Raw genomic sequence first — 26,521 nt, 5'->3', positions numbered from 1 at the left:
ACATTGAAGTATAATAGGGACGTGCTTATACATGCAAATAAGAAGACGTGGTATTATTACAAATGAGGCAAATCTCAATCAGAGACCAAATTGCTTAACGACTATAGGACATCGGACGGCCTTCAACAATGAGTAAAACCCATACCGCATAGTAAGCTATAAAAGGCCCCTATACATGACAAATGCAAATCAACTCAAACGGGAAACTTACGGCCTGATTTGCTTTAAGTACAAAACAATGAACAAAATACAAATATGATGACCAATACCAAAAGACACCATTTAATTACAAACCCTTTTAACAGCATGTGAACGTGCGTTTTCTTGTTTTGGTCTATTACATCCAGTTTCATATACAAAAATAATACATCCAATTAAACAAACTAACGTGTGACAATTCTGCATCTATTAGTAATATTTTGCTTAAATTCAAACCAAAAACGGCACCAATATTTTTTTTGAAATCTTTTTAACGGACTTTTATTGACAGTTTTTCTACATACACATACAATATAATATGTTTTTAAAATATCAATTAAAATCGGCAATTTTTTTTATGTACCAATTTCAAGTCCAGAGCAGGATGAGACAATCTCTTTTTTATTATTTTATTTACGAATAGGGATGTTATACGACCTTGTCCACCAATGAGGGCCTCGTACATGCAGTCGGTTTTGTTATTTCATTGATAGTCTGTTAAATTTGGCCTTACAATGTACAATGACAATGTTCCGTAAAACTTGGAGGCTGCCAAATTCTAAACAAGAAAAGAAAAAAAGACACAAACTTAACTATTTTGATTCTGATATTTTTCAGTTCAAGATAGTATTATTTGCTTCGAATTCATTATCAATAAATGAAAATAACTGTTCTCGTCATGAAAAATATTGCACAGCTGTACAACACTCCGTAGTAATGACTTTTGTGTATGGATTTCAACACCAGATTCGGCCACCCTATAACAATAGATTTTGTTAAATTTTTACTCATTAATCACGGGTTCATACGTTTTCTCATTTCTATAAGTTTCATTAAAATGACATTTGGATGTCATAAATGTGTAATTAAATATTTGCCGCTGGACGTTAAGTAGCTACCAATACTCATAATTAGCTATTGCAGGTCGTTATGTTCCGAATTGTGTTATTGGGCCGTGCAGTTTTGGCAGTTATTCAGTGCCAGACTAAAAAGCTCCACAATTCTTCTTCCGTCTTTCCATGTCAGTACTCTCTTCCGTGTCTAACACCATTTCATCAATTTCGTCATGCAAAATTGTATTTGATTTATTTTTGTACATCTCAAGTATTTCCTTCTCACTGCTCTTCGGTGGGTTTCTCGGTCTTTTAGAAACGGCATGGCCACTTTTTTAGCAGGTACTTTTTTGAAATTCGCGCAACCGAAATTAATGACGTCGGAGAATATTCCGCGAAATATGACTTATTCTAAAGCGACGTCGCGAAATGTTAACGTTCTTATTAGAAACATCGCGAAATTACAACGTTCTGGTTACCAACGTTGCGAAAACAACACGGACAGTTTTGAAAACGTTATTATCTGCCCCTGCTACTGTATCGTATTCCCTTAAGCAGTATTTATTATACGACCGCAAAAAATTTTCACACAATAACTTTAGTACAAGTAAATAAAAATCTATGAAATTTAAACACAAGGTTTATGAACACAAAAGGAAGGTTGGGATTGATTTTGGGAGTTTTGGTCCAACAGTTTAGGAATTAGGGGCCCAAAGGGTCCAAAATTTAACTTTGTTTGATTTCATCAAAAATTGAATAATTGAGGTTCTTTGATATGCCGAATCTAAATGTGTACATAGACTCTTATTTTTTGGTCCCGTTTTCAAATTGGTCTACATTAAGGTCCAAAGGGTCCAAAATTAAACTTAGTTTGATTTTAACAAAAATTGATTTCCAGGGGTTCTTTGATATGCTGAATTTAAACATGTACTTTGATTTTTGATTATGGGCCCAGTTTTCAAGTTGGTCCAAATCCGGGTCCAAAATTAAACTTTGTTTGATTTCAACAAAAATTGAATTCTTGGGGTTCTTTGATATGCTGAGTCTAAACATGTACTTAGATTTTTGATTATGGGCCCAGTTTTCAAGTTGGTCCAAATCAGGGTCCAAAATTAAACTTTGTTTGATTTCAACAAAAATTGAATTCTTCGGATTCTTTGATATGCTGAATTTAAACATGTACTTAGATTTTTAATTATGGGCCCAGTTTTTCAAGTTGGTCCAAATCAGGGTCCAAAATTAAACTTCGTTTGATTTCAACAAAAATTGAATGTATGGGGTTCTTTGATATATGCTGAATCTAACCATGTTTTTAGATTTTTGATATTTGGGCCAGTTATCAAATTGGTCCACATTGAGGTCTAAAGGGTCCAAAATTGAACTTTATTTGATTTCATCAAAAATTGAATTCTTGGGGTTCTTTGATATGCTGAAGCTGATCATGTAATTAGATTTGGGATATTGGACCATAATAGGTAAATGTCCAATTTAAAATTTTAAAGTTTTTAAGTTCTTAGACCACATTCATTCTGTGTCAGAAACCTATGTTGTGTCAACTATTTAATCACAATCCAAATCCAGAGCTGTATCAAGCAGGGTTGGCAAAGTATTACCCGTCCGGGAATTCCCGCGTGGGAAAACCCAGGTTTTCCCGGGCTGGGCAATACTCTCAGAAATGGGGAATACTGGGCATTACTTGGCAATATAATTTTTTAAGCTTATTTTAACACAAAATAGTAAAATCTTGGTGTAGTTTCATAGTATTATAGCTAAATATATACTTTTTATACAGATAACCATTGACAGTCATTTCTAAAATAATGAAAAATTCAATGTCATCTATGTAGACAAAATACAAGATTTGCACATTTAAGGATACCTTGTTAATTAACAAGCATTGTTTGAATATTAATCCATACTTTGAAAGAAAAAAAAATATTGCAATGTTTTAGTGAATTGTTAATTTCATATGTTATACATTCATATTGCTAAATAAACACCCTAAGGGTCATGCCATTAACACTTATTATGTCTTATAAAATTGAAAGGGCTGATTATTGTTACATAAACAAATCTGCATTCTAATCTGAATAATTACTTACTAATTAGTGACAGTACATAGACATTATTTAAATATAATTTTTCTTACATGTATTGTAATTGTTAATTCTTAATAGGAGTTTTATTTATTTAATTTTTGCATTATATTTACAGTTTTACCAATCCAGACAAACAAAAAAGGTTATACATGTATATATCTTGAATGTATAACATTTGTGTTTGATCACTGAATACTCTATAAGATTCAGACCAGTATTTTATATTACCCAGTATTGCCCAGTATTACCCACTAAAACCCAGTAAAACCCGGGTTTTCTCAGTATTTCCCACTGGGCTGGGCAATACTCATAAAACCTGGGTTTTGCCAACCCTGGTATCAAGCTTGAATGTTTTGTCTATACTTGCCCCAACTGTTCAGGGTTCGAAATTCTGCTGTCGTATAAAGCTGCGCCCTGTGGAGCATCTGGTATTTAATCTTTTTATAAATTTAGAAACACGTCAGATGGAATTCCCCAGTTTTGATAACATGCTTGAGTTGTCTGAATTCTGATCGATAAATCTATTTCTGTCATATAAGAACTGAAGTGGAGTTTTCTTATATGTCACCATTATGAAACTGATATTTGATATCGAACTTCCGTAAAGCAATGGGGGTTGTTTAATTAACATTTAATATACATCCTTGCTACAAATCACAAGTCTAGGGATTGTTAAGGTAAGTATGCGCATGCATATACTTTTCTTGACTTGAAGGGGTATCAGATTGAATGGTTGCTCTGGATTCCCCACTCCATTGATTAATTTGAAACTCACGAGATCCTTTCTATGTCTGTCTGCTATTGAGGGTTATTGTTGTGGCATAATTTTAAATCATATGCATCATTTAAATTAAAATAAATGTAGTCCACAACGTAAAGGTGTAACTAGAACACCCCTTCAGCCAAAATGGAGTCTTCCATATTATCGCTTCGAGTTGTCTCCCTTCCATAAGTAACTTTCATCAAACGATGATACGTTGAGAAAAATTCACTTGTTCTGTCGATAGACGTCGTATTATATTAAAACCGATCGAAATTTAAACAGAGGAATGTGTACGGAAAGGAGTCAGCCCACAGCTGACCCAAAGGAAATTAAATATTTAAAGAGTTAGAAATGGGGTTCCACCTAGAATTCACTTAGGAAAATAGGTGATAAGGTACGAAGTGAAATACCTTCTCTCACTCTCAGTGACTGCTGTGGAAAGTAAACTTGGAATTGATAATACAAAAATAAAACACAATAAGTACATTGTTCATACACTTGTATCGAGGATTGGCTTTTTTTAAAGTTGAATAATTATGTAAATTACATTTTATGAGCATTTTACACGTGCAGTTGAATTATTTTTGAAAATAATACTAATACATGCATGTATCAATTAAAACAATGGCAGTCGTATCCCTCAGAGCAATCTACTCTTTGACTATTAAATCATTTGTAAATAGTGAAGAGCTAATTATGATTGAAGTACTATGTATGGTATTGGAATATGCTTTTTCACAAAACAAATGTTGTCCATTCTGCTGAACATTAGGTACAAAAATCTGTTGTAAACTGCCAACTCTATATATTGATTCATAATTTCATGTTTGTTTTTTGATAAATGTAAAATAAAATTGAATCCAGAAGCCCTTCCAAGTTGTCATTTCCAAAGGCCTCAACTAGGCTCTAAAATAAAGTTTGTTTGGAGTAAATTTCCTTTCAATTGATATAAATTGTATGCTTGTGGTTAGAACAGAATCACACTACTATATAATTATTTTGATTTTGAAATGTGGTAATATATTGAATGTAGTAATTTACAGACACAATTATCTCCCTTTCAGATCGTCCGAAGGAGGCAACTCTGAGGAAGAGAATACACTAAATCAGCTGTTAGTAGAAATGGATGGTATGGGAACTGTTGAGGGAGTTATTATGTTGGCTTCCACAAACAGATCAGATGTGTTAGACAACGTAGGCTTTTTCTGCTATTTTTATCAATATAAAAAACAAGATGTGGTATGAGTACCAATTAGACAACTCAAGATCTCCATCGAAGAGCTGTTCCAAAAAAAACTATGTCCCCCAATGCCAGGGAAGGTCTTTTAATATGACTGCGAAAATTTTTGCGACCGTATATTGGTATATTGTCGTCATCATCAGTCATTTGTCAGTGTTGTCCGAAGACGGATTGTGTCTAGATAATAACTTTAGAATAAGTTAATAGAAATCAATAAAATTTTTTAACACAATGTTAATAACTACAAAACAAAGGTTGAGATTGATATTGGGGGTTATGGTCCCTACAGTTTAGGAATAAGGGGCCCAAAGGGGCCCAAAACAAGCAATTATCTAGTTTCAGGACAATAAGTTGTGTACAAGTATATCAATTACTCTGAAATTGTACAACAATGTTCATACTATTAAGTAGAAGGTTGGGATTTATTCTAAGGGTTATGGGGCAAACAGTCTAGGAATTCAGGACCAAAAAGGGGCCAAAACAAGCATTTATGAAGTTATGTTAACAGTATGGATCTCTCTGACATTGTACCACAAGGTTCCATATAATGAAGGGAAAGCTTGGTGTCAGTTTGGGGTTAATATCCCCGAACATTTAGGAAGAAGGGGCAAAAAAAGGACAAAAAAGAAGCATTTATTTAGTTTACAGACAATAACTTGTGTTTAAGTCTAAGGATCTCTCTGAAATTATACTACAAGGTTTCTTACTACAAAGAATAGGCTGGAATTGAGTTTTGGTGTTTTTGCTCCAAGGGGGGTTTCAATAAGTGAGGGGCTAAAAAAAGGAGCCCAAATAAGCATTTTTGTAGTTTTCAGTCAATAACTTGTGTTTACATGTATAAATCTTTCTGAAATTATACCACAAGTTTCCATACTACAAAGAGATGGTAATAGGGGGTAATGGATCAAATCATTAAGCAATTAGGGGGATAAAAGGGTTTTTCTGGTTAATGGACAATTTAGACAATTTAAAAGCAATGTAAGGGAGGTAATCCAATTAAATTTTAAGAATACTGTTATATATATATAATTATTATATATGTTTGATAACTTGATTACCTCCCTTACACTGCTTGAAAAATTATGTATTAAGAAATGATGATTGTCTTGAGATGTGTAGCTGTAAATTTATTTTTAGAAGTTACTGTCAATTAATATTTATTTTAACCATGACTGAAAGTCATTTTATATTTTGATACTTTATGATGAATTTAAATGAGTAGGTATTGTTGCCAACTCCTTTAGAAATTTGAATTGAGATTTTTTGGGATAAGGGATTGGGGGAGGTGGAAAAAAAATGGGGAGTGGTGGGGGGTGGGGATAAATTTTTTCTCATTTCAGATTTCAGAAATTAAAAAGAATTTTTCTGCAAATATTTTTTTTTGAGGGGATTAATATTCAACAGCATAGTGTATTGCTCAAACAAAAACATTTTTTTAGTGGAAGAAGACGTCAAGTCTTCTGAAGACTTAAGGGGCCGACCATTGGCTTTGAGTCTCCGTATGCCGCATTCATTTCGTGTATTACAATTTCAAAACAACTTAGATTCCTGACACCGATTTTTACACATGATTGGGCATCTGAATCATTTAATTTGTAAATTATGATTGTAAAACAATCACTATCGTAAATATGACCCTTTTATTTATGTAAATTATTAGATTTCATCTCATCCACATGAACGTAATTTGTTTACTTGTAACAGGATGTTTTAACTGTAGATATTTGTATTACGCATGCATGAATTTGGTATCGGTACAACTCGCCCTGTTTACAAGTTCGCCCTTGAAGTTACGAATTTGCAATCCTGCAGACAAGAAGATTTTATTTTTATATAAATAAAAAGGATATATAAAGTGTTATCTTTATTCATGGGTTTCCTTTGTCATGTGAATTAGATGCCCTTCGTAACATACATGTGAACCTCCGGTTTAGGAGAAAAAACTCCCGTGTATGAAATTTTTCAGACGCCATATTTGATCATTTCTTACTACTGTAGGGTGTAATTGACACCTGTGTTAAATTTTACCTGAACATCAAAGAAGATGTATAATTATATGGCTTCACTTGACAGCTTGGGTGTCAAACATACTGGTAATCAACGATGTTTACCTCCGGCTAACTGCCGTAGTGTTATCAAAACGATGTGTATTGGGAATATTGAAATACTTTTTTGTTACTTCCCTTTGTTTTATCCTGTTTTCAGTTATTTTGCTTTTAAAAATGTAAATGGTAAAAAGACTATAAATGATTAATATTTTAATCAAATAATCATAAAAGGATGTTAATTAAATGAATTTAAATGATTTTGGACAAATAAAAAAATTAAAATTTATAAATTATTTTATTAATTTAGACCTCCTTTCAAGGATTAAATTGAAGTTTTTAAAGTAAATTTGTTTAGTTAGAAAGCAACATACAATATGTGCAACTAGGCTAATAGTCTAGCTTCTGCTAGCTTCATGTATAATTTTTCTACCGATATAATATATAACTAGAATTATGCAAACAGACTTAAGGAAAAGGCATGTAAGTCATGTAAGTTCATACAAATATGACACTTTTTCTAGACAATCCAGATCTTGCAAAATACATCGCTAAAAATTGTAACCTTTAATTTTGTTGTTGTGCAGTAAAAACCCATATGGGAACTTTCAAAAGTTGGCAGGTATGTAACAAGTCTTTTACTATTTTTATGCTCCATTTATGGGCAATATGTTTTCTAGTCTGTCCGTCCGTCCTGCTTCTGGTTATAAAGTTTATGGTCGAGGTAGTTTTTGATGAAGTTGAAATCCAATCAACTTGAAACTTAGTACACATGTGTTCCTCTTGATATGATCTTCTTAATTACTGCCAAATTAAAGATTTTACCTAATTTTCATAGTCAACTGAACATAGAAAATGATTGTACGGGTGGTAAATCCATGTACTTATGACCTTTTCTTGTTTGAAGAAAAAAAATACATTTTAACGATAATGGAACAAAGCAGCCTGGGTAAGTGGGGCTGCTTTTATGGTAATTCAAGTTACCTTTTATTCACCTTCTTCCACTTCAGAGCTATCAGCTCTTTGATTAAGTTCATAAGACCACATTTAACCTGTGTCAGAAACCTTTGCTGTGTCAACTATTTAATCACAATCCAAATTCAGAGCGGTATTCAGCTTGAATGTTGTGTCCATACTTGCCCCAACTGTTCAGGGTTCGACCTCTGCGGTCGTATAAAGCTACGCCCTGCAGAGCATCTGGTTAAAATTTTTATGTGGTAGGTTGTATTTGAAATACCAAAAGGTAAAGAAAGTGTTATTCTTATTGATTTTTAGGTAAAGATTGCATGAAATGCAATCAAAACCTTCTGGGCCTGCTGGGGGCATATTATTTTCTGGAACAACCCTAAGTCACAAATAAACTCATCATAGATACAATGTATAACAAATGTATAAAAAGCCTGCAAACTTATATAGCAAAAACAAGACTGTTTTCTGCTCTTTGGGCAGGTTGTTGTCTCTTTTACACATTCCACATTTCCATTCTCTGTTTTATTTTTGGTGGAAGAAGACTTCAAGTCTTCTGAATGCCTATGGTGCCGGCTGTAAAATCATTGAACCGTTACCAGGTTGTATGCCGCATCCGTTTCTGTGTATTACAATTTCATAACAACTTCAGATTCTTGACACCGATTTTTACACATTATTAAGCAACTGAATCATTCAATTTGTAAATTAGGATTGAAAAAAATCACTATCGTAAATATATACCCTTTTATTCATGTAAATTTCAGTGATGCAGTACTACCTTAAAGATAATAAATAGTAGTTTATTCACTAATTTATTGCCATAATACTTGTTGAAAAATATGTTATTTTTGCATTCAATTAAATTACCAAATCATTTAAAGCACAATGTACTATTCTTTTTTTTTCCACAAAGACCAACAAACAGGTTGGGAACGCCCTCCCCCCCCCCCCATATGAGTGGTGTCCCTTAATTGAGGAACTGTCCCTAAGACAAAGGGTCATTTTACTGTTGTAAAAAAAAGAAGAAAGAAAACTTAAGATTTTTAACTCAAAAACTTTTCTAAATGAGGGGTCAAATTATTTTTAATAATAAAGAAGATATAAGTTTAGAAACATCACAGAATTCTTTTGACATATTTTGACCATTTAATACTACATAGATGAATAGTTCTTGGGAAAAAGTTTCATCAAATGATATGAATATAAATGTGATCATTTGTACAGTGGGTTTTAATGTTCTTCCAATGAGGGGTTACCCCTCATTTGGAGTTTTGTTCCCAACCTGTTAAAGGTCCATCTTTGTGCATATGATAATTCAAAATTGGAAATTTCAACAAGCATTTAATATCCTTACACAAGAAAATAAATCTGGTCTGCAAGCTACATGTTCATCTTTTCTACTAATTTAATAACTAGAATCATGCAAACAAAGTTAAGAAAAAGGCATGTAAGCTCATCATACAAATATGACTCTTTTTCTAGACAATCAAGCAAGCGCAAAATACGTCGCTAAAAATTGTAACCTTTAAAATTGGTGTCGCGCACTAAAAACCCTCATGGGAACTTTCAAAAGTTGGCAAGTATGTAACAAGTTTTACTATTTTAATGCCCCATTTATAGGCATTATGTTTTCTGGTCTGTCTATCTGTTTTTGATGAAGTTGAAATCCAATAAACTTGAAACTTAGTACACATGTGTTCCTTATGATATGATCTTTCTAATTTTACTGCCAAATTAAAGATTTTACCCCATTTTCACAGTCCACTGAACATAGAAAATGATTATATGGATGGGACATCCATGTACTTAGGACACATTGTTTGAAGAAAAAAAAATATGACATAAGCAATAATGGGACAAAGCAGGCTAGGTTAGTGGGGCTGCTTTTATTGTTATTCAAGTTACCTTTTATTCACCTTCTTCCACCTCAGAGCAATCAGCTCTTTGATAATAACAATCTAGTTTCTGTTGATATTAGTTTTCAGTCTGGTTTAAATGTTCTTTAGACATTACTTTGAAATTCTTTGTCAAGCGTCAATGGAATTTTATGAAATTTGGACGGAAGCTTTTTATGATAAAGACATTTTCAAGAGCAAAACAATTTTGTTTTTTTTTTAGTTTGCATAATTTCTGATAAATGGACTTAGCTTTATTTTAATGTCAACATTTAGATACAGTTTAAAATTTCATTTTGATTTCTGTAAAGTATGTTTTTTTGTTACTTTTAAAATTAGTTAATCTCTACTTCAGGAATTTATGCATAAGGGGGGACAAATCTGTTTTGACAAGTTATAGCATATATGAATGTGACAAGGAATCTAAAATTTTAATTCAAAATAGGATTAAAAAGGAAGCTTATAAAGAGAGAAAAATACACCTTATGTTGTCCACATTAACATATATATAACAAATCTTTGATTCTTGCTTGTTAATGAGTACAACTAAGAATAGGATTTTAAGTTTAAAGATTTTCTAAAAAGTTTCTATGTAGGTCAAATAAAAAATTATTTTACAGACTACAATTTTTGTATATTTAGGCTTTACTACGACCAGGTAGATTTGATAGACAGATTTTAATAGATTTCCCTACACTAATTGAAAGGAAGGAAATGTTTGATATATACTTAAAGAATCTTAAACTGTCAGAGTCCTCAGAAGAATCTTTGGCATACAAACTTGCTCAATTGACTCCTCGAATGACTGGTAAGTTCACTAGAAATATGTTATTCATGTGTTCTAACCTTACATATAACTTGAGCAATTGTTTTTTTTAACATGTAAGAAATTAGAATAACCAATCACGAAAAAAATGTACTTGAAGAAAACTTTATATTCACATGTATTCTAAAGTCATTGTTCATTCCATGAAAAGCTAATTTCCCTTTTAATGTGTAAAGGAGAATAATAGGGGGCTTATTTCAATCTTTTATTCATAGAAATTAAAAATTAAAAATTAAAAATTAAATGTAAGACATCATTATTGATGATGATTTTTAAGTCTAAAATAAACCTGGAATGACAAGATGTTTCCTGTTTTTCTTCAAATGATATAACAAATATATATATATCTTGATTTTCTATATAATAATAATTTGTAATGAACAGGTGCTGACATTGCTAATATCTGTAATGAAGCAGCTTTACATGCAGCCAGAGAAAAGCAGAAGTCAATTGAAGTAGCAGATTTTGATTATGCTGTAGAAAGGGTCATATCAGGTAATAAATCATAAACTTACGTACTGTAGATACATTTATATTATTCGTTAGATAACATTTTTGTGGATTTCTTTGGTATACATGTATAGGTAAACCAAGAAATGAAATATTCAAAGATTCACAAATTTTCTGTAGGCTTGCGTATATGCAGACTTAGGTAAATAAACTCATCATAGAAACCAGGACTAAATTTTGTATATATGCCAGAAGCGCGTTTCGTCTACAAAAGACTCATCATCCAAAAAAGTTAAAAAAGCCAAATATGAAATTTGATATCCATGAACATGCAAGTTTAGCTTGATCCATGAAAAATGGTAACCATAAAAATAAATGAATTCACTGTACTTCCATGCCAAGTTTACTCATTCAAGACATTTACAATTGAATACCTAGAAAACTTTGCATTAAAACTGTAGTACACTCTGGAAACAGTATCTAACCAGCAGTTGACTTTCAATGACTGGATTATTTATATTTTAGTCAGATTTATCAGGTTTTACTGTAACATCTAGAATCCTTATATTTTATTATATATTACTCATGGAATGGGGCTAAATTAAGCACTCAACTTGTCCATCTGTTTGTCTGTTTATCCCAAAAAAAATCTGTCACACATTATTTCTCTGGTATTACAAAACAATATTATTTCATATTTGGTCAGAAGTTTGAAATGTGTGAGTATTTTTTGGGTCTTTCAGATACTTCCTTCTTGAATGCCAATACATTTTGTGTACTTTGAATTTTTTATATGTTGAATGCACTTATAAATTTTTGTAACACTTTTGTCAAAAAGAACAAAATAAAATGACTTAATTGACATTAATCAGCAATTTGACACTTTTCAAATATGTTAGATACGTTCTGCCTGTTTTCTGATACTTTGAATTACTAGTGAGGTATGCTTAACATGATGCCTCTATTTTATTGTGAGGATTTCTTAATAGAAAAAACAGAAAACAGAGGTTGAGATTTAAAGGAAATAGTGGATGATTAAGGATTGAATGAGCGAAAATAAAAGAGATTCTTTTTTTATTATATGTACAGATACTTCAGGACACTTTTTAAGAGCCTACCAAAGTTGATTTCATTGTGAGCAAAATATCTATAATTTAGATAGTAAACATAGACTTATCTATTTTTAACTTACTTGGACCCCATAATGAGATGTATAGACTAGGTTGGCATTTTTATACTGATTTATAATAAACAAGTGTGGTTATATTTTTAATATAGGTGTAGCAAAAAAATCATCAGTATTGAGTCCAGCTGAGAAGAAAATAACAGCATACCATGAGTCAGGTCATGCTTTAGTTGGTTGGATGCTGGAAAGTACAGATGCTGTACTGAAGGTTAGTGTCATGGCTATTGATATGTGCCATTTTTTTTGCTCAGAACCAATTAACATCTAAAAGACAAATGATCTGTTAGCTTGATATTACATGTACTGTTTGTGCAGTCAACACTTACAGCAAGTGTTTTTATATGGAGCTATATTTAGGTTTCTATAGAGGAAATGTGTTTTGGCTGACACATTTAGGATTTCATTTAACATCAGTTTGATATTTTCTTTTAAAATAATAAGAAGTGGTGGTATTATTGCCAATGAGACAACTCTCCACCAAAGACCAAATGCCTTAGAAGTAAATAAATATAGGTCACTGTACAGCCTTCAACAATGAGCAAAATCCATACCGCACAGTAAGCTATAAAAAGCCCAGAAATGACCAATGTAAAACAATTTTAATTCAAACTAGAAAACTAATAGCCTTATTTTCATACCAAATAATTAACAAAAAACAAAAATGATATATAGCAACAAACAACAACTATGAAATTACTTGCCCCTGACTTCGGAGAGCCACCTATGGAATGTGGCAGACTTAAAAATGTTTGGTTGCACCAAACTCTCCCCATTATCCATTCATTTGATGCGTTTGAACTTTTGATTTTGCCATTTGATATTTTGAATTTTCCTCTGAGGTATTTTTGTGATTTACTTCCCCTAACCTGGGACAGTGGTTTAATAGTACAACACAAGAACGAACTAAAGAAATTGATTGAAAAGGGCTTTACTCATTGGATCAATACAAAGCAGAAAAACAACGTAACAAAAATGTAAGGTCTGACTGCTACAAGAATAAAAGTAAATGTCTTACAAGTGGGTATTGCAATAGGAGAAAGAAATTAATGCTTGAATTGGTGGTGAAAGAAAAGGAGACATTGCATACCAAACTATAGAAAGAAACCTATGCTTTAGTGAGCTGTACCATCCTTGTATTTTGCCTTCAAGGTTTGACAGAGAAATGATCAGTAATATATAATAATAACACATTAAAGCTGTCATATTTTATGTGTGTTTCAGATTTCGATTATTCCAAGGACAAGTAATGTACTTGGCTTTGCTAGATATTCACCACAAGACAGAAAACTCATATCTAAAGAAATGGTATGTAAGATCTTTTACATTTATTATGACTTCATTCTATAAAATGAATTAAAGGGGATGTAGGATATACTGTAAACATGGTAAAAAAATATTTTCACAGAAAATATTTAGCCACGTAGACCTTTACAGTCAATTTTGATTTTCGTTATTTTGTAATTTTGTATGCCCCCGCTGTAGCGGAGGGGGCATTAGGTTTTACCCTTTTCCGTCTGTCTGTCTGTCTGTCCATCCCAAAATGGTTTCCATTTTCTAATTTTATTTTGCCTCAACCAAATGTTATGAAACCTATACACAATGCTTACTACCACAAAATACAGATAAAGTTTGAATTTTAGTGGTGTCACTTTAACGGTTCTAGAGTTATGCCCCTTTGCAAATGGAAAAATTGCTGATTTTTTGTTTCTGTTTCTAACTGAAGTTAGCCTTGACAAAATGTTATGAAACTTATACACAATGCCTAGTAACTAAAAATACAGATCAAGTTTGAATTTTAGGGGTGTCACTTTTATTGTTCTAGAGTTATGCCCCTTTACAAATGGAAAAATTGCTGAATTTTCGTTTCCCATCTCTAACTTAAGTTTGCCTCAACCAAATTTAAGAAACTTATATACAATACTTATTACCACAAAAATCAGATCAAGTACAAATTTGGGTAGCGTAAATTTTATCGTTCTTCAGTTATGTTCCTTTATAACTTTATATGATATGCAAATGGGGGCATCATCAGTGTCCCATGGACACATTCCACATTTATTTTTATTGTATTCCTATAAGATGAGATTTAAATTTAGATGTCGAACATTGGCTTTTATATTTTCCTTTATATATAATAAATAAAAAATAGATTGCTAATTAAAATTATTTGGTTTACAGTATACCAATGAGACAGTAACCCAAAGACACTAAAAACCAAAAGATATCTGAATGTCAACATACAATCCTCAACAATAGACAGGTGTCTAAAAATATGTCAAATCCATCTTGCCTCTAAAAAAATATGAAAATGAATTTAATTGGTACTTTCAAAAATAGGCCATGAACACTAATATCCCTAAAGTGACAAAAGACATAGAGAGATATAACAACAGAATAGATCCATATTATGTTTAGAACTTCATTGACTGGGAAACATGGTATATCCATATCAGATAACCAATTTAATCATGTTAATAGAACTGATCAAATTCTATTTAACTCTTGAAAAAATTATAACTGCCAAAATTCTGACTTCTATTTCAGTTGTTTGAACAGATATGTGTGGGTTTAGGAGGAAGGGTCGCAGAATCTTTGATATTCAACAAAGTAACTACAGGTATATGTTATATGTAGAAGTGTTATAAGATCTTATAACTCATTCAGTCCACAGGTTGTAGGTAAATTGTAAACAATAATGCAATATCATGTTTAATAATAATGTGTGACAAGTTACCAATTTAGAAGTGTACAAAAACAAAAAATGTTGAAATTGTCATTCTAGGTTCTGGTACTGTACTTACTTTTTGAGATCATATAAATATGCCTTCCTATTATTAAAATTTAATATACCCTGCACAACCAAAGTTTTAGAAGGTTATATAGGAATCACCCTGTTCATCCATTGGTCGTTTTGTCTGTTTGTCCATTTGACCTTCACCACTGAAATTAAACTCATCAGAAAAAGTATTGAACATATATGTATATATTATGATAAGAAGATATGGTATGATTTCCAATGAGTGAGCTCTCCACCAGAGACCAAAGACATAGAAGTTTACAACAAATGGAAAACAATTCAAACGAGAACCCTAACAGCCTACAGCAATAAACAACTACTGAATTACAGGCTCCTGACTTGGGAAAGGCACATACAGAATGTGGTGGGGTTAAACATGTTTGCTGGCACCAAACACTCCCTCCTTACTGGGACAGTAGTGTTACAGTACAATATAAGAACAAACTATACAAATCAACTGGAAAGGGTTCAACTCACCAGATCAATAATAAGGACATAAAAACAGTAATATATGCATATTTATTATGAAAATGCCATAAATATACAATCAACTAAGTTTTAATGCATCTTATCATGCATTTCAGGTGCAGAGGATGACTTAAAGAAGATATCTAAGATAGCTTACCTACAGATTAAATCTTTTGGTATGAATGAAAGAGTAGGTCTGTTATCTTTCCCAGATGAGGATGGAGGATTTGGAACCAAACCATACAGTAAAAAACTAGCTGCCATAATTGATGAGGTTTGTATAATTTAATGGTACTTTGGTGACTGAAGGTCCAACTTATGTACTACCGTCAACCGTTGATACTCTGGTATTAGAAATTTTGGCAGTAAAATAATGGATCCTGAAAAGGATACCAACTTAAAGGCGAGATCTAGTGCCAGGGTAAAAAATTTAAAGTCTACACATTGGAGAAAATGACTGATGTACGCATTGGTTTTTCTATCCAGATGTGAAAATATATGAGGATGAAAATTAAAACAAATGAACTGTTAACTGAATGTCTTAACTGTTCATAATCCTTTGTTAAACAAAAAAAGAATAAATACAATTTTGAGTTTTATTAGTTATTTATAAAGCCGATTTGAGTTATTATTTGCCAATGTTTGCTTTTGTGTTTTGCTTCCATTGTCTTGTGGGTAGGTTATAAAGTGATGATTTAAAGTGTTCAAATCTTAAGTTCCTGTCTATGCATTATGATTTCAGGAAGCACGAGGTCTTATTGCCAAAGCATATAAATGCACAGAACAGATATTGATAGAAAATAAAGACAAATTACATTTGGTAAGTACAAGAAATAAACACTTTCTTACATGTAATGATGTTTGTATGCTTAGCAAGTAAAAGTACTATAATACAGTCGAACCTCATTGTGTCGAAGCCGAAGGGACCAGACCAAAGTAATCGACTCATCCGAGGTTCGACTCATCCAAGGTCGAGTGTGTTGTCATAAATTTTGAATGCATGAAATACGGTATGAGATTTGTGTAAACTAGATACAATGAACAGTGTGGCTTTTTTTTCTCGATAAGACACTTTATGACTATATGATTGTGTATTGAATCTCCATTTTTGGTCCTTCGTAATAATTAAAAACACAAATACAGATACAAATCATGCACAAATAAAATCAATAGTCTACCTTTACCTGAATAATTCCAACAGTACCCATCAGGGTGTGTGAAAACAAAACATATGTCAATTAAGAGCTGGAAGTGAAAATAGAACCATATTTTACACATGCGTTATAGCCTACTAATAGACATATATATCTACCCAAAAGATGATGTGAACTGTCACGATACAGGATTTATTATCAAATTAAGTAGCTGAAATAAACACTCTTTCTATACAATTATCATTGGACATCATTAAACTGCTGAACTGGTAATAAATAATAAAATGTACGAATTAAATGGCAACATTTAAATATCTTTCTCTGTTAAATACACATAAATTTATGTTCTGTTTGGCATGAGTAGGAGTCTGGATGGGGTTTACAGAAAAGGGAATAATGGTAAAAAAGGGGCAGAATAAAATGTAAAATAAATAAAGAATAAAGAAAAAAGATAATAAAATAATTAGAGAAGAGTATGGTGCACAATTATAAAGAACAAAGAATAATGGGCATGGAAAATAAATAATAAATATAGAAAAATAAACTCAAAAATTAAAGAATAAAGATATAAAGGACCCCCCCTCCCCCATCCAGACCATCAAGAAAATTTGGTTCCAGTCAGTCTATCGTAATTATTTACAAACGCTTGTTAACCTTAATTCTGAAGATACAATTGTACCAAGAAAAAGAAATTATTGAAAGCTTAGTGTTGATGAACGTTTCACTGCCAATAAAGTTAAAAAAAAATGTGTATTTATTTTATATCTGGGACTAATTAATACATTTATCTACTAGTACCAGTTTTATATATATTAAATTAGTCAATGATTATATTTACATACATATGCCCTTACTTGACCAAACAAATAACAACATTTTATACCTGTAGTTTATAATTTGGTTCTTAGTAGCCGTATCTATATGTATGGTATTAAGACATGAATTGGTTCCAGAATCACTTATGGTTCTGCAATAACTTGGTTCTAAATTAACACACGCTGACGTCTACTTATCAATAATTCAGTCCTTATATTCCACTGATCTACGATTACTACATTAACCTCGCAAGTAGGAGAGATCGATTAAGGGGAGGGACTGAATTATTCGAGTTAAGTCTACACAAATATTTACAAAGGTCAGTCGCTATAAATTATGAAATCAATCGCGGCACGAAATAAATTCTGAACGGTCTTTGATGAGGTCGTCTGCTTTACATTAAATTATCATGAATTTATTATAATTGTCCTAATCCTTTTGTTTATGGTAATTGATGAGTTTTAAATCTAACAATTAATTTAATCTGGGCTTGGGTCAATTAAATTCGTTTTGTTTTATCTCAGATGAGAAATGTTCAAAACACTTAACATTCCGCTTGAACGATCAATAAAGGTGTTAATTAGCGGTCACCATAAACATGTCATTTTAACTGTTATACAAACAAGTATGTTTACTCAGCTTAATCTCTTTTGAAAATGATTAGGTGACATAAGAAATACATCCAATATGAATTTTTATCATTAGGTCTGCATCTTTCGAAAATTCTTTCTTTCGAAGTTTGAGACATCGGGGTCAATTTACATTTTTTTTACTTCGACGGGACTATAAAATTTTATTATGCATTGATCAAACGGGAATTTTATGGGGACCAAGAAATTACTTCGACTCATCCGAGTTTTAGACACAATCAAGTTCGACACAACAAGGTTTGACTGTAATTTAACTTCAATTTTGGCATTGTTATAGTATGGGAAATAAGGTGGTACAGAAAGATTTCTCTCAAAAAGGTCAACAGAGGACGTCAGTATTTCATAGGCTATATTTCATCTGAAATTTTTGCAATGCTTATATTAATGTGAACAAATGCCAGTGGCTGTGTTTTACATTAGTTAGAAACTGCATTTTCAATTCTATCAGCATTATTTTTAGGCTCCAGTTTCAGAAACTTCATTAATTGGTGATCTCACATTTTAAACTGTTACATTAATAAATATTTAAAATAATTTCTGCACTAAAAGAATTTACACTACATAAAGAACAATATTCAGTTTTAGTGAGGTTCTTTTAGACTTGTCAGGAAATGACATATAGGATAGCTTCCATAAATGAATTTATTGAAGTGTTTTAAATAGTGCATTTAAACAGCTCTTTAAAAGGAAAGACCATGCATGTGATCTCTCAAATTATTTTGTTTGCTTAATTGTAAGATGAACTTTCATGTGAATTTAACTATTTTGGAGAAATCTGTTGCCTATAGTTGAAAGATGATCTCAATCATATTTTTATGGCACTGCTGACTTACAGTACATTTAGAGACTTACTACGACGATAGTCGGACTTCTTACATGTTTGTCATCTCATCTCGGACATTTCGGACATATGTCCGACAGTCATAAATCAATTATTTGTCAGGTACAGCTACCTACATGACCCCTTTCATCCTTAACCGACACTAGAGACCAGCACGTGTTAATCGATCTGTTACGGTTGAACGCTTTTTACCTACCTGTGTAAACCAGGTAATGGTTTTTAAACATGATCATTATTTTATTCTGATGTAATTGACGGAAAATGATATAGATGTATTGTAACTTTATTACAATATATTTTAGTTTTGTCGTGTGAGATAATTTCTTTTCTTTTTTTCTGTTGGTAACAATTTTAATTGTTTTCCATCTTGATTTTTTTTATATATAATTTGTACTCTTTAACTTCATGAACTAAATGTACTTAATGTCTTTTTACGGTTTATACCAATGATAAAGGCGATTTTGTTTTGCTTATTAATATTTTGGAAAGAACACAATAAATTATGTCCATGAAGTCTATTATTCATGAATAAGCCACACAAACTATAACCGTGGGAAAATTACGGCAATATATATATTAAAAATTATATATATTAAGAATTCGACATATTTATGTCAATTAAAAAGACGATTTAAAAACATTACTTTCGTGGTCTATAAATCTTTTGCTGGTCCTTGAATTTTATGATTGCATACCATGCATATATTATAATAAAACCAAGGTGTTCAATTGACACAAGTTGTCGATTCCCACACAATTAATTTTATGACCGGATGTAGAACAGAAACATGGTAGTATTGTAATCCTATAATAAATAGGTCAATTTATTTTCATACAATTTGTACCGGTAATGTTTTGGATGTTGCAAAAAGTCGCTGGAATTATGCTTCTGATCAAAATAATAGTTATATTGATATGTTGTACATGTTTTGTATCGTTTTCTTTGTAGATTAAAAAGCAGAATTTAATTGATCTTTTTTGTATTTTTTTCCTCTTCTCGGAATTACAAGGTTGTGTGAATAATTTTATTTTGGTTTTCGTTTCAATTGACTCAAAATGTAGAATGGTAAGAATATGGATGACAATATGATTTTTTCGGGCACCAAAATTCGTAATTAAAACCAACAGAAAAACCTTAATTATCAACACCAACATTAAAGAGATTAAAACTTGTCCTGAATATACAAAACTTGCCACTGGACGTCAAACAATCATCTATCATTTACCAAAGTCTATATTTTATCAACTAGATTAATACGATGTATGGTTGTATCATAATTTATTTTACCTCAAAAATTCAAATATTTAATCAACAATATTAAAATATTAAAATAACACAATAAAAAATCATCAATTGTCATCAATACACAAATGTCATTTACTTCTTCTGTTGGATTGGACGACGTAGAAACTGGTTGATTTTCTCAATCACCATAGCGGTGCATGCTGAATCTAAAGTCACACTTGGATAGAATGCAGTTACATATTGTCGTAGATATTGTTTTCTGGTGTCGTCTAGTGGTCTTTTGTTCAACTTTCTACAGCCTCTATAGGAAAAATACACCCTAAGGTTGTCTGCAGTAAAGAGTTCTTGAAACAAATACTTTAATAACGAAACAGCAAAAGCTCCAGGTGTGGTCGATCTGCTTGCTGCTTGGTTTAGGTCATTTTCTGACAGACGAACTCCCTCTGGAATGTCTGTGAATAGGTGCATGGGTACGGATCTTACTGTTGTACAAAACAGTCCTTTTAAGGGCTACACAAAATTTTCAAAAAGAGTCTGAATGTTTTACATCAATCAATAAAAACCAATTAAGCTCTACTCCATTTCCTCTCTTCTTGTTAACTTCTCTCATGTATGGCTAATTTTATAAAATATACAAATTTTGGCTAAAAGTGTGATGTAATATATTTTTTATAGCTAATAAATTGTAGTTTGGGGCCATATAGTTTTACCCTTGTATGTCTTTCCTTCATTTCATTATTTTATCATTCTGTCATTTTGTCATTCCATTACTTGGTCACTCCCTCTTTCCATAAATAACAGTTATACAGACTTTTTATACGACCGCAAATTTTGAAAAAATTTTCGTCGTATATTGCTATCACGTTGGCGTCTGCGTCGTCGTCGTCGTCGTCGTCGTCCGGCGTCCGAATACTTTTAGTTTTCGCACTCTAACTTTAGTAAAAGTGAATAGAAATCTATGAAATTTTAACACAAGGTTAATGACCATAAAAGGAAGGTTGGTATTGATTTTGGGAGTTTTGGTCCCAACATTTTAGGAATAAGGGGCCAAAAAGGGCCCAAATAAGCATTTTCTTGGTTTTCGCACCATAACTTTAGTTTAAGTTAATAGAAATCTATGAAATTTTGACACAAGGTTTATGACCACAAAAGAAAGATTGGGATTGATTTTGGGAGTTTTGGTTTCAATAGTTTAGGAATAAGGGGCCAATAAAGGGCCCAAATAAGCATTTTTCTTGGTTTTTGCACAATAACCTTAGGTTAAGTAAATGGAAATCTATGAAATTTAAACACAATGTTTATGACCACAAAAGGAAGGTTGGTATTTATTTTGGGAGTTTAGGACCCAACAGATTAGGAATTAGGGGCCAAAAAGGGACCCAAATAAGCATTTTTCTTGGTTTTCGCACTATAATGTTAGTATAAGTAAATACAAATCTATGAAATTTAAACACAAGGCTTATGACCATAAAAGGAAGGTTGGTATTGATTTTGGGAGTTTTGGTCCCAACAGTTTAGGAAAAAGGGGCCCAAAGGGTCCAAAATTAAACTTTGTTTGATTTCATCAAAATTGATAATTGGGGTTCTTTGATATGCCGAATCTAACTGTATATGTAGATTCTCAACTTTTGGTCCCGTTTTCAAATTGGTCTACATTAAGGTCCAAAGGGTCCAAAATTAAACTTAGTTTGATTTTGACAAAAAATGAATCGGTTGGGTTCTTTGATATGTTGAATCTAAAAATGTACTTAGATTCTTGATTATTGAAGTTTTTTTGGTCCAGTTTTCAAATTGGTCTACATTAAGGTCCAAAGGGTCCAAAATTAAACTTTGTTTGATTTCATCAAAAATTGAATCCTTGGGGTTCTTTGATATGCCAAATCTAACTGTGTATGTAGATTCTTCATTTTTGGTCCTGTTTTCAAATTTCAAATTCTACATTAAAGTCCAAAGGGTCCAAAATTAAACTAAGTTTGATTTTAACAAAAATTGAATTCTTGGGCCTCTTTGATATGCTGAATCTAAACATGTACTTAGATTTTTGATTATGGGCCCAGTTTTCAAGTTGGTCCAAATCAGGATCTAAAATTATTATATTAAGTATTGTGCAATAGCAAGTCTTTTCAATTGCACAGTATTGTGCAATGGCAAGAAATATCTAATTGCACAATATTGTGAAATAGCAAATTTTTTTTTAATTAGAGTTATCTTTCTTTGTCCAGAATAGTAAGCAAGAAATATCCTATTTGTGCAATAGCAAGAATTTTTTTTAATTGGAGTTATCTTTCTTTGTCCAGAATCAACTTAAATCTTTGTTATATACAATATACAATGTATATACACTTTTTACTACCAACTGATAAATTTAAATAATCTTTACCATTCAGTGATAACAAGCAGTTTTTTTGTAACATCTTAATATTTTATGATGTATTTAAATGAGTAGTTATTGTTGCAAACTCCATTAGAAATTTGAATTGATATCAGTTTTGAAAAAGGGAAACGGGGATGTGAAAAAAAAGGGGGGGGGGTAAATTTTTCTCATTTCAGATTTCATAAATAAAAAGAAAATTTCTTCAAACTTTTTTTTGAGAGGATTAATATTCAACAGCATAGTGATTTGCTCAAAGGCAAAAAAAACCTTTTAAGTTCATTAGACCACATTCATTCTGTGTCAGAAACCTATGCTGTGTCAACTATTTAATTTTAGATTTAAAAAGTTTGAAGAAGAAATCTTTAATTGATTTGTAAAATCTTGGCATTTGTTTTGTGTAAAAAAAACCCATGTAATGTCAAAAATTTGATCACAATCCAAATTCAGAGCTGTATCATGCTTGAATGTTTTGTCCATACTTGCCCCAACTGTTCAGGGTTCGACCTCTGCGGTCGTATAAAGCTGCGCCCTGCGGAGCACCTGGTTTCTAAATGCCTTCACATATTGAGCTGAATTTTAGTATGTGAGTCAACTATAATGAGTAATAACATCAAGTTTACATTTGATTCTGCCCTGTAATTATTGCTGAAATTACAGGCTTTAGACTTTTGTGAAAATAACAGTTTTACAGACTTTTTTTCTATATGCCTTCATATATTGATTATATTTTAAGTATGTGAGTCTACTATGATGGGCTTTGGACTTTGAAAATTTCCACTTCTAAAAATGGCTTCAAGCTTTTTCTGCAAGTGTGACCATTCATCTAGTTATTTCTCACTTACTTAGAGCTAATGATCATGATTAATTATATTTGAACAGCAGGGTGCATTCATAATTTAAGTTTCAGAGTATTGTTGCTTTTTATTAAAATTTAACTACAAAAAGATCAAAGCACTGCTTTTACTGAATGACCAAATATATAATTTCTTACACGAGTCAAAAGGTTAAAGAATGCTGCAGTAATGGTATTGTTTAATACTTGAATAAAAGAGATGTGTGGTAATTGACTGCACTACTGGACGAAAAAACAACTGTCCATACCAGTAACAGTCGTTGTACGACTGTCTTAGTCTGTAAAAGACAAGTAATGACTGTCAAATTTGTCATATTTCGTTGCAACAGTTCATTTATGTCTGTCCCAACTTTTCTACGGGTTGTGAAAGTCAAAAAATGCTACCATCAGTCATTTCAGAACTGTTGCAGTGGTTTACGGTGTTGTCACAGTCAAAATCTATTTATAACAGTCTTTCTAATAGTTGTGGCAGTTGCATAATGTCCGTCCCAACCTTTTAATAGTTTGGACAGTTAAAATTTGTTTGTGTCAACTTTTCAGACGTTGATGCAGTCAAAAAATGTTTGTCACAACGTTTTTAGAGTTGGGACAGCCGTTAAATGTTTGTTACAACTTTCTAAAGGTTGGCACAGTCATTAAATGTTTATTACAACTTATAAAAGGTTGACACAGTCGTTAAATGTTTAAAACAAACACTTCATAGGTTTATACAGTCGGTAAATGTTTTAATACAAATATTTTAGCGTAACGGTAGTCCATCAGTGTAAAAAAAAATCACGTCTCACCCGGCTCTCAAGATTTGATTTTTATGTGAAATAGTCCATTACTTATACTATTATCGTCTATCGTGCGATTGTAAACTTGTTTTGCTGTTTATTAATTTATTTTCGATCGTTGTTTGTCTTTTGTCGTTTTCCATTTATTGCCGTAGCATTGTCCGTTCATTTTTGACAGTCAATGCATGTGCGTTTGACTTTAAATAATCCTTTTGATATCCTTACTTTTTATTTTATAATATCTGTTTTATAACATTTTCGTTCATAACTGGTTTAAAAACCAGAAGCTTTCGTTTAAAATAGAGTTTTAATATTATTGCAGAATAATGAGAAGATGATAATGGATTCATTCAAATTCATATTTGATAAATTCTGCGCAATAGAAAAATGTACAAGGGTGTACCTAAAATAAATTTAAAGATTATGACTAAGTTACCAATATTGTACAGCATAATAAAACAGTTTTAATTCGAATTACACCAAGAGGGACATTTCCGATGATTAAAAAAATAATTAGTAAAATCTGTCAAGTTTCATTAAAAACGGAAAACAATTCTTCACCGTAAACGATTTATCCTCTTTAATTTTTTGTCGGCAAAAAAAACCAACCTGGACCTCAGGTCGGCAAACTATATTTTTACACAGGATTTTTACACAGGTAACTACAGATGTTACACCACATGTTTAATAATCTGAGCTGGAAAATACAATCGGTGAGTAGAAATTATCAATATTTTTAAAGCATGTCTATCGAATAATCAGGGATTCATAATTTTGAAGGGAAAATGTGCACATTTGATGATTTGTTAGTCCAAATAATTATGACGTCTTGAAAGGCTATTATAATTTTTTTCTTTGGCGTCAAAGAAAAAAATTATAATAGCCTTTCAAGACGTCATAATTATTTGGACTAATGATTTGTCGGCTTACAGACCTTACAATGTGTTCTCATTGGCGGATCCAAGGGGGGGGGAGAGGTTCCAAGGGTTCGAACCTCCTTTGTTTTGGCCGCTCAATGCATTTAAATGGGGACATATAGTTGGACCCCCCCCCCCCCCTCCCTGTTTCGTTCTGGGTTGGACCCCCCCCCTTTTTTTAGAATGGCTGGATCCGCCACTGATCCTACAGAATCCATATTGAGATACTCCGATAGGCTACATGTATATATAGCTATGAATCGACGTTCTATATTACCACACTCGTGCATAGTTGCATGTTTCAGGGAAAATATAAGCTTTGAGCCACCTTTGAGCTTCAATGTTAAAGTTGTGCATCATAATAAATCATTGAAAGTCATAAAGGACACCGTTCCCCTCCCCCTATTATCATGTGTATGTCATTTATTCCCTTAATTATTTTGCATACATCACCATGAGTGGAATACATTAAAGGTTACTCTATATCTTCCCCTTTTTTGTGGGAATAATTTGGTCGATTATATAGGGAATCACTCAAGCATGACTCGATCCGTGCCTCTAAGGGCAGTCAGGGGCCCTGTCCCTTATGAAAAGTTCTGGATCTGCCACTGACCTATACATCATGTAGTGTACATATTGTATGTTAATGTATTGCTAACTCGGGTCATAAATTTGCATGAAATACTTGTCACCGGACATTTTATAACCAACAACCAACCGATCTTTACATGTACATATCCATATAAATGTGTTTCTTATCATGCTTATGCTGGATTACTAGTATTTCCCTGGTTTTGCTTTATCATGTTTATCAGCTGATAGTTTATGTTCTATTAAGAATGCATTGTGACGTCACGTCATGATTTTAAAATAGCATTAATCATCAAAATAAAACAATATTATTAAATTAATGTTCCTGAAACAAGCACAGAGTCAGGGGCGGATGCAGGAATTTTCGAAAGGGGGGGTGCTAACCCAGGGCAAAGGGGGGGGTGCAAAACATATGTCCCGATACAAATGCATTGATCGGCAAAAATAAAGGGGGGGTGCGCACCCCCGGAACCCCCCCCCCCCCCCCCCCCCTGGATCCGCCACTGAGAGTCATATTAAAACAGAACTGCCATT

At 32.2% G+C, this 26,521-nt stretch overlaps 1 protein-coding gene across 2 annotated transcripts in view; it reads left to right on the top strand.

Moving 5' to 3' along the window:
• The window catches only part of LOC139523131 (mitochondrial inner membrane m-AAA protease component paraplegin-like), a 133,005-nt gene that overhangs the window by 12,636 nt on the left and 93,848 nt on the right, over positions 1 to 26,521 (top strand). The window contains exons 11-18 of one of the 2 annotated variants that reach the window (XM_071316928.1): positions 4,958 to 5,087; positions 10,685 to 10,850; positions 11,253 to 11,363; positions 12,597 to 12,712; positions 13,726 to 13,809; positions 15,049 to 15,121; positions 15,886 to 16,043; positions 16,512 to 16,589. In XM_071316928.1, coding sequence (XP_071173029.1) covers positions 4,958 to 5,087; positions 10,685 to 10,850; positions 11,253 to 11,363; positions 12,597 to 12,712; positions 13,726 to 13,809; positions 15,049 to 15,121; positions 15,886 to 16,043; positions 16,512 to 16,589 — 916 coding nt within the window. The remainder of the gene's footprint in view (positions 1 to 4,957; positions 5,088 to 10,684; positions 10,851 to 11,252; positions 11,364 to 12,596; positions 12,713 to 13,725; positions 13,810 to 15,048; positions 15,122 to 15,885; positions 16,044 to 16,511; positions 16,590 to 26,521) is intronic. The other variant, XM_071316930.1, reaches the window with a different exon arrangement.

This window comes from Mytilus edulis, chromosome 5, assembly GCF_963676685.1.
Source record: "Mytilus edulis chromosome 5, xbMytEdul2.2, whole genome shotgun sequence".
In the NCBI taxonomy this organism is placed as follows: Eukaryota; Metazoa; Mollusca; class Bivalvia; order Mytilida; family Mytilidae; genus Mytilus; species Mytilus edulis.
This window is presented reverse-complemented; position numbering and strand designations above follow the sequence as displayed.